The sequence below is a fragment of the Euleptes europaea genome, chromosome 21 (assembly GCF_029931775.1).
Source record: "Euleptes europaea isolate rEulEur1 chromosome 21, rEulEur1.hap1, whole genome shotgun sequence".
Classification (NCBI taxonomy): Eukaryota; Metazoa; Chordata; class Lepidosauria; order Squamata; family Sphaerodactylidae; genus Euleptes; species Euleptes europaea.
This window is the reverse complement of record NC_079332.1, coordinates 19,355,240-19,364,611: the sequence shown is the minus strand read 5'-3', so window position 1 is coordinate 19,364,611 and position 9,372 is coordinate 19,355,240. Positions and strand designations below refer to the sequence as shown.

Sequence of the window (9,372 nt, the reverse complement as noted above, 5' to 3'; positions counted from 1 at the left end):
AACAATCCATGGGGGAGGGACGCAAGAGCGAGGCTGGCCCTAGCCCACCCCCCAGGACAGTGGGACCTTTAAAGGACGCCCCCTCCCGGACCGCAGGAAGGGCTGAAACCTGAACTGACCCCTGAGAGCGAAGGGAGCTCCATTGTCCCACCGTGATGCAGAGGCCACTGGGGTGCAAAAGAACGCTGGGTGGGGGGGCGGCGGGCCACAACAACCACCCTCCTTGCTCGCTCGGAGGGGGATGCTCCAGGACACAACCCCCTGCCAGCCCCCCCCAGCCCCTGCGGACTGACACTGGGCAGGACTGCCCAGAGCTCTTCAAGGGGGGGGGTCTCCACCAAGCGGGCCATGTTCACAGCACCTTTTCAAAGCCCACCTACGGAGGGGGAAGGAGGGCCAGGAAGTAGTCTCCCAGGGACGCACCGGCTGGGGCTCAGAACCACACTGGAGTGTGAACCTGCAGACGACTCAGAGGCCCCTGCAGGAAGAGGTCCTGACCTCAGAGTGGGGGCTTCCAGATCTGCCCCACCTCCACACGGGACGGGCCCTTGGAAAACGCCGCGTTCCCTCCCCTCATCCCCCCGCCCAACGCTTGGCTTGATTTGAACTGAAGAGGTGAGCTTCCGGCTGTCCAGGTTCTAGCGCTCCCATGTACAGTATTGAAGGGTCATAAAAGAGACCCGAAATTCATGGTATTTTGTAAAAATCTCAGCATACTCCTCTGAAGTCCCCTCCTCTCCCCCATCCCACCCCCGCCCCCTGGCCAGGCCGGTGTCAGGGCATCTCGGCCTTGCTGTGATCCATGGCGTCGCTGTCCTCTGCTTCTGAGTCGGAGGCCGTGTCCGAGTTGGAGGGGTCGAGGCTTGCCCGGACGGGGGTCACGATGACGGCGCGCCGCTGGTCCTCCTCCTGTGTCCCCTCGATGTGCTGGATGGCCTGGGGAGGGGGGAGGAGAGGAGGGCAGGATGAGGAGGCTGGGCTGGGGGCCTGCGTTCAGCAGCCGACCAAGGCTTTCCTCGGTGCCCACAGTCGGCTCGGCAGAGTTTGCCACCGGTCCTTCGAAGCAGCCACTTGCCAGTGACCCAAACCCCTGGCCCAGAGGTCCACGCCTGAAAATTCTTTGCCTCGGTCCAGATCTCACGCAGAAGCCCTTCATACAAACCACCCGGTGCTCTGGGGGCACCTTCAAGCATCTCTGCTGTCCGCAATGTAAACCAGCTTCACCGCAACCGGTCTCGGCCAAATTGCTGCAATTTCCCCTACCTCAGCCCTACAGGGCAGCCCCCCCCCCAACACCACCAGAGGGCCTTTTCGTTTATTAATTTTTAAAAAAATAGTGGTTTGTCAATTACCAATTAATTCCCCAAGCAGAGTGTGCGTAAGGGGGAGAAACGGCCAATGCAGAGGAAGCGCAGGCAGCCGTCCACCAGGAAGCCTCGTTCTCACTGCACTCAACTCGACAGCCGTGGTGGCCGACAAGAACACCACAGAAGCTCCTTGCCGGGTAGTTTCTTCCCGATTCGGTGAGCGGCCAAAAAGGTTTCTAACTTTCCGGCAAAAGTTGCCATAATAATCAGCTACTCTCCTCATATACCAAGATGAAGCTGGAGGTTGGAAGACCCCATGAGTTACAGAGCCCCCCCCCCCCGCAAAAAAAACCCTTCAAGCTTCTTCTGGAAAGTGGGAGGGGGGGGCTCTCTCCCAGCCAGGCACTTTTCTAGAGCATCCCACGGCCCAGGGCCTGTTGCTCAGAAGTTGGGTCTCCAGGCAGACACTGTCCAAAGACTCGGGTCTTGCGGTGTGTTGTGTAAACTGCTATCAAGTCGCATCCAACTTATGGCGACCCCTGGTGGGGTTTTCAAGGCCAGAGACGTTCAGGGGTGGTTTTGCCATTTCCTGCCTCTGCATAGCAACCCTGGACTTCCCTGGCGGTCTCCCATCCAACGACTAGCCAGGCCAGGGGCCGGCCCTGCTTAGCTTCCGAGAGATCGGATGAGATTGGGTGAGCCTGGGCCATCCAGGTCAAGGGCTTTGAGTCTTGCTGCAAGTTCCAATTTTATCAGATAAAAACATGGAGGACAACTAAAAATGTGCCCCTGCCCCCCAAAAAAGGCACACTCAAATGCAAATAAACACAGAGGGGAGCAGCAGTCAGCCAGAGCTATACCCTCCAAATACACACTGCTTAAAAAAACATAAAAAGGGACACCCTTCTGTCTCCCAAGACAGCAGTCAAACTTGCAAAGGAGGAATTGTGCTTGAAGCCTGCAGGCCTGGGGAGGACGCGGCTTCCTTTTGAGCTCCACAAGTGCACCCCACCCCCACCCTCTGGAGAAGTTGCCACCCCACCCCTTTTACCTGAACGATGGTATCCAGATTCTGCCTGGATGTTGAGATAGTGTTGATCACAGAGGATGGGCCCATGGTTACCACAGTGACGTGGTGGGAGGTCGGCGGCGGGGCCGGCACAATCACGGTCGGGTGGTGGGTGGGTGCTGGAGGGCCGTGCACAGGCAAGAGCTGCGGCAGAGAGAGAGAGCCGCTTAGAGCCCGGGCGGGGAAGGGGACACACGCTGCCTGGAGAAGACGGGCAACGGGACACCAACGCGCCAACCTCGTGCGGCAAAGCAAGCTCAAGAGCAGCCAGTGCAGCAGAGGTGAAAGGGTCCCCTCCAAATTACCCCCGCCCCACAGGGAGGGGGAGCCAGCCACTGAGTTGCCTCCCCATCGCCTTCAAGTGGGGCTCCTTGCCACTTGAAGTCTGAGGTCTCTCGCCTGCGGTGCTCCCCGCCTTGGCCTCGGGCTTCTCACAGGGGAGGGGGGGGGACCGTGATGCTCCTGCGGACCCGCTCAACCCCCTCCCCGCCCTTCGTGGGGTCAGGAAAGAGGACCTCAAACCCCCTGGAAACACACCCGTGCGTCGTATCACGACCACAGAAGAGGAGGGGGCCAGGGGGGGGCTCTTTATCGGTGCTTCTCTGCGGATCTTAGCACAGGAGGAGGGAGAGGCAACCTCAAGCCTTTCTGCCCCCCAGGTGAGCGGCCGCAGGGGAGGCCCAAGGCTTCCTCCAGGCACTCCCCTGCTCCCAGAGGACACGAGCACCCCTTGCCCCATGAGCTCTCTGCTCTGGCCAGCCCCGGGAATGTGTGCCTCAGCCTCCCTCCAGAGATGCCAGAGGCAAGGGAACCACCTCACCGCAGGGCGGGAGGGGACCGGGCGCTCACCTGGGTGTGGCTCTGCTGCTCCCTCCCTTGCTCTTGCTGCTGCTGCTGGAGCTGCACCTGCTGAGCGATCACCTTCAGCTTCTCCGGGTACACGTGGGCCTCCAGGGAGCGCACCTGCCGGCCGAAACAGGGAAAGCCTTGTCATGGCACCCCGGACCTTCCCCCTGGAGGGGCCCGAGGTGCTCCATTCTCTGGCTACTTGTGGGGGACCCTCCCAGCCCCCCTCCCCAACTTTCAGCGCCAAGAAGGAAAAACACTTTGAAGGCACAGGTGGGCGAGGCCCCCAGATCTCAGGCTGCCTCTCGTGGAATTTTCTAGCTCCCAATTCCGGCCTGGCCGTCCTCCCACCGTTCCCCTGCTGAGGCAGCCCCTACCCACCCGCCCAGCACTAAAGAAAAAGAAGGGCTGGTTTTTATACGCCGAGATTCAACCTGGCTTACAATCACCTTCCTTTCCCCTCCCCACAACAGACACCCTGAGAGGTAGGTGGGGATGAGAGATTTGTGACTAGCCCAAGGTCACCCAGCTGGCTTTATGTGTAGAAGTGGGGAAATCAACCCGGTTCACCAGATTAGCCCCCCCCCAACAGTGCCCAAAATGCTCCGGGGTCCAGGAAAGGGTTTCCCGAATTGGTCTTGCGCAAGCCCCCCCCCCCCAACAGCAGCCGCTACCTGCCCTCCCCCAGGGCCTCACCTGCTCCTCCAGCATCATCCGGACGGAGCGCTCCTTGTCCAGCTGCTGGCGGAGCTCAATCATCTCCCGACGCAGGTCCTCGGCCTTCTCGTCCTCCCAGATGTCCGGCGACCCGATCCCCTCGTCTTTGTCCTCCGCCCTCCGCCGCTTTGGGGAGGACCCGCTGAACTCCTGCCGAGCAGAGTAGGTGTGACTCAGCCGCAGCAGGCAGGGGAGAAGGGGGGACAGCAGAGGGAGTGAGAAGCCCACCTCGTGGGAAGGTGGGGAGTGGGGGGGAAAGGAGACCCCCGGAAAACAGGAGCTCCCCGGCTGTAGCCAAGGTACCTGGATGAACCGCTTGAGCTGGGCGTTCTGCTGGAGCAGCCGCGTCTTCTCCTGCTCCAGAGAGAAGATGTATTCCGCCGTCTGCTGGAGAATGGCCGCCTGCGGGAGGGAAGAAGCACGGGGGTGGGAAGAGTCACACAGCAAAGGCGGCACCTGCCCCTTCCACGACCTGGCTCCCGCAGGAGCCCCACACCGGGCCCTGCAAGCCTAACGGAGGCCCCACAGAGATGAGGCTCCCGCAGCCCCAGTTCAGCGGTTTCCGTGCCACAGACAGCTCTTGCAGACACACAGGGCAGCGCTGGGGCCAAATTGTCCCGGCCTCCCCTCTGCCCCAGCAAACAGGAGCCTCTGCCCAGGATGAGCCCGACGGCTCAGGAATGACCCTCTCAAAGAGCCCGGTGGCTCCTTGCGTCTGGTGCACAGGCAAGTCTACTTCCCTAAACGCTGAGCACGGCAAACACCCAGCCCTACACTGACAACTGCCGGCACGGAGGACGGGCCCTGCTCAAATTCTACCTGGCACAGGAGGCCTGCCTGCCTGCAGAGCACCTGTGGGGGCTGCCCACACCTTCCCAGGGAGGGGAGACCCTTCCGCCCCTGGTCTCCGCCTTACCTTGCTAAGCTTCTCCCCGTCTGTGTGAGGAATGAGGGTCTTCAGGGACTGGAAGCCGGCATTGATGCTCTGCATGCGCCGCCGCTCGTTGCTGTTGGCGATCTCCCTGCGTATCCGCCGCTCCTGGTCCCGCTGCGTCTCCGGGGTCAGTGGGATGTTGGCCAGGCTGCAGAGGAGGCCGGTGGGTTAGGCGGTGGACCCTGGCAGAACCCTCCGGGCTCCAGAACACGACTACCCTCCCCCTCTGGCTCGGACCCTGTAAAGAGCAGCCTCCCCTAGCAAGCAGCAAGACGGGGCCTGAAATGTGGCTCTGCGACTTTGCGGGGTGGGGGCATAAAGACACACTTCCCACGGCCAGCCTGCAGCCAACCAACGATGTCTAGAGTAGAAAACACTTCACTTGGGAGCTCGACTTGAAGCAGGAATATTTAGGATTGCACATAGCGACTTCCAATTCTGCCCCGGCCACCTTGAAAACCAACACCCCCTCCCCCCGCAAGCTCTGTGCCCAGTCAAAAGAAACAGTCCCCAACCAATACCCTCCTCTGCTCGGGCTGGCCAAGCGCCCTTGCTGTTGGCTGTGCCTCCTTGCCCACGGAGACTGGACCCACTCTAGGCCGGTGTGCCCATCCCCCTGACAGCAGGACCCCCGGCCGCCCAGAATCCTCTTGCTCAACCCCAGAATACTGTTCCAAGAATTGCTGCTCATGAACGGCTTTTACTTATTTCAAATGTTTGCATACTGCCTGTTCAAGGCAACTCACCAATGAATTGATGAAAGTGTACAAATCAATAAAATCCAGAATCATTAAAGACCCAGCCAATAAAAACAGCATCAAATTTATTTCTCCTGGGACTTAAGTTAGCCTGGCAGTTTTCAACTTCTAGGCCACTATGGCCCGTCACTGAATACCCCCTGCCCTCATCCACAAGGGAAAAAATAAACATCCAAACACTGGATTTACCTGAAACATAAACCATAAATATAAGATAGCCCCACCCCCCAAATAAAATGTTATACACACAACCAAAAATTCTTACAGGACGTCACTGTAACTTGTACGCAAAGGTCAGGTGAGGTTTTTTTTCTTTTTGGCTGGCATATGGGGGGGGGGAGAACCTAGCCTTGCGTCTGAGTAAATACTGTAGCCCTCTCGAAAAGGCAACTTAACTTATACATTTATTTGGGGCATTTTTAACCCATCTTTTCCCAACAAAAGACTCCTGCGCATGGATCTCAAGACATATTTGAATGTGCGGGAGGGGTCATCAGCCGGCCCTTTCCTATACGGTTGGGCCCCTGTTTGCCGTTCTTAAGGGTCTGGAGGAGAAATCTTGGAGCTGGGATTTTCTTCTCAGAGCAGGTGAGCAGTGTGAAGCCCGTCCCCTTGCCCTGACTGACAGAAGCTGTGGTGAGCGGGGAAAAGGAGTTGCCAGAAGTCTCAAATGCCCAACGTTGGGGGGGGGGGGCAGGTGGATTCTCTGGTGTGGGCAGAACACGGGCAGAGGCCCCCCTGCTCCAAGAGGGCGGTCGTCTCCACCTTCAACACCAGCAAATGCACACCTGCTCTGTGGCTGCAGAGCTTCTACTGACAACCCCCCCACCACACACACACAGAACTGTCCCACTGGTTTGGAACTCAGACCCAAGGATGCGCCTGGCCTTGTGTTCGCCTGCACGGGGGGGGGGGGCTTCTCTCCCTTGCCACAAGGCTGCCTCTGCTGGCCCCTCAGTTCTTGGGCAAGAGGCACCCTCGCCAGGGATTTCCTGGCCAACCAACCCAAAAGACACCAAGCGGCGGTGAAGCTCTGAAAAGGGCCTGCAGAACTTTTCACCAGGTGGGTTGCTAAAGAAACAGGTGCATGTGCCAAGAGAGGTGGGGGGGGGTAAGGAAAGGGGGAAATGTTGTTTGCAGCCAGGCTTTCTAGTGATGAAATTGGTCCTCAGACCCGTCACCAACCTCTCGCCTTGCAAACCCGCACAGGACTCCCTGGGACAGAAGCGCAAGAGAAGGGGGTCTCGGGCCCCTCCCACCCCTGTCTTTGCCCCCACCCCAAAGGGCTGCTTTGGGGATAGAATGATTGAGGTCGGGAAAGTGGCAGGGGGGAGAAGGCTCAGTCCCCCCCCCCTTAACCCAGCGCTGCTGTGACGAGGTCCGAGTCCACGTGAGAAGAGCCCCCTGGGGGCTTTGGCCGGGGCTGCCGGGTGGCCCAAGGAAGCCCTGTGGGGCCACGAGGGACTGGCCAGAGTTCCAAGGGGGCAGAAGGCGGCCTCCCTCCCTCCCTCCCTCTCCCCCCCTTTGAAAGGGGGAGTGCAGAGACCTGCCCACCCCCACCCCACGAGGAAGAGGCGCTCCGTCCCCCGGCCCTGCCCGCTGGCACTAAGGGGCCAGGCGCTTCAAAGAGGAGAGGTGGGGGAGAACTGGGAGAGGGCACGGCCGCCCCCCCCCCCCCGGCAGGGAGGCAAGAGCCCCCAAGCCCCGCGGGGCCCTGGTCCTTACTCAGGGGCTGCCAAGCACAGCCAGGAGGCCCCCTGCCCGGCTGCTGTGGCGGGGGTCGCGGGCCACACGGCGGGCAGCCTGCCCCCACCGACACCCGGGGCGGCCACGGCTGCGCCCCACCTTCGGCGCCGCTGCGAGGGGGGGGGGGGAGAAGGGAAGCCCCCGGGGCTGGAGGGGGCTGCACCCCGAGGGCCTGGGCGGCGGCGGCGGCGGCTGCGCGGGGGTCTCCCTCCCGGCGCTCGGCCGGCGCCTCGGGCCCGCCCCCGGGAGGCTGCGGGGAAGGAGGTCTCCGGGGGCGGGGGGGGCCCTCTGTGCATGCTCGGCCTGCCCCTGCTGTCCGCCCAGCCCCGCGCGCGGCCCGACGGGCGGCCGGCCGGCGGAGGGGCCACGTGCGCGCCGGGCGGGCCTTTGTGCCGCGCGGCGTCGGGGGGCGTCGGGGGGCGCCGCCGCGGGAGCCGCGGGAGCCGCGGGAGCAGCATCGTGGCCGGGCGGCGCACTACATGTCCCGGCAGCCCGCGGCGGCAAGGCCCGCCCCTTCGGAGGCTGCACAGTCACGGCCAGGCCCGGCCGCAGCGGTAAACACGCGGCCGGGGGCAGCCGGGGGCGGCGGCAAGAGGCGCTGCGCCGCCGGCCGTCGGGGGCGGGAGGGGGCCGGGGCGGGCCGGGGCGGGGCGGGCGGAGCCCCGGCCGCGCGGCGGCATGGTGGCCGCCCCGCCGCCCGCCCGCCCGCCTGCCTCCCCTCCCGTCCCGTCCCTCGTGCGCCCGGCCCGCCGCCCCGGCAGCGTGGAGAGGGCGTCGGGGCGCGCGGCCGGGCGGAGGGGGCCGCAAACAGACCCACGTGCTGCCGCCGCCGCCGCCGCCGCCGCCCCCCCCGGGGGCCCGCCGCTCCCCCCCCCGGCCCGGCCCGGCCCGGCCCGCCTGCGCGCGCACCCACCTGCAGAGCCCGCCGATCACCTCCTTGTCGGACTTCCTGAAGTGCTGCAGCGAGGAGGAGGGCACCTTCTGCGCGGGCACCACGAAGTACTCCATGCCCGCCCGGGGCCGGCGGGCGGGCGGCCGCGGCGGGGGGGGGGGGAACCGGGGGTGCGCGCCCCGTCCGGCCGGCCTGCGAGCGAGCGTGCGTGCGTGCGTGCGTGCGGAGGCGAGCCAGCCAGCCAGCCTGCCTGCGAGCGCGCGCCTGCCTGCGAGTGCGGGCGCGCGCGTGCCTCTCGCAAGGCGGGAAACAGCTGGTGCGAGCCCAGCCCGCCCCTCCCCCCGCCCCCCGGCGCCGCCCCCTCCGCCGCCGCCAGCCCATGTCAACAAAGGACCATGGGCCCCCGCCCCCGACGACGCCCGCGCCCGGACCCCCCCCCGCCCTGCTCTGCGCAAGAGACTCTCGTGTCCCTGGGACCCCCCCCCATCCATCCATCCCCCGGTGGAGCAGCACAGGGCTGGAGGGAGCCGGGGGGCCTGAAGCCCGCGCTCGCCCAGCCCCTGCTCGCTCGGAGACGGGGCGCGGGAGCCGGCGGTGTGCCCCGCTCTCGTTGCCCGCCCGTCCCTCCCTCCCCCACCCACCCAAAGCAGGCCCGGCCGGCCGGCCAGGCAGGTGACGTTGGGGCCTTTCCAGGGTGCAACGATCCCGCTGGCCTGCGCTTGTGCAGCCCCCTCCTCGAAACAAGCGCTTGTGGTGCCCAGGGAAGGGGTCGGGTCCATTTCGGGCCGGGGGGGGGGGCTTCAGCGCCTCCTGGCTTTGGCAGGCGTGCCAAGCTGACCAGCTGCCTGCCTTTTGTCTGCAGCAGCGGAGGGACCCTTGCGGCGGGGGGGGGGGGTCAACACCCAGCTTTCCCTTTCTGCCCAGGTGTGGGTGGTCATTTCGGGGGGGGGCATCCATTCCTTTCCTGGACATAGGCACCGGCAGCTTGAGCCCAGGAGGCCATGCCAGCCCTCGCGTGCTGCTACGGGTGCCAGGGTGGCTCAGTCTGGAAACTGTCCCTGCTCTTGCACTCTGATTAAAACACTCGCTGGTTTCATTCCTCG

At 63.9% G+C, this 9,372-nt stretch overlaps 1 protein-coding gene across 2 annotated transcripts; it reads right to left on the bottom strand.

Annotated features, from left to right (window-relative positions):
- Positions 1-583: 583 nt before the first annotated feature.
- On the bottom strand, positions 584-8,391 carry TFAP4 (transcription factor AP-4). Of its 2 annotated transcripts, none has more exons than XM_056866260.1 (7): positions 8,291-8,391; positions 4,856-5,021; positions 4,243-4,341; positions 3,919-4,089; positions 3,226-3,339; positions 2,359-2,520; positions 584-936 (listed from the first exon to the last, which is right to left on the bottom strand). In XM_056866260.1, exons 1-7 carry the CDS (start codon positions 8,383-8,385, stop codon positions 775-777), a joined length of 969 nt encoding a protein of 322 aa, XP_056722238.1. In that variant the 5' UTR covers positions 8,386-8,391; the 3' UTR covers positions 584-774. The 2 variants fall into 2 exon arrangements, with proteins under 2 accessions (XP_056722238.1, XP_056722239.1); XM_056866261.1 differs by having other exon boundaries at positions 3,226-3,270.
- Positions 8,392-9,372: the final 981 nt, after the last annotated feature.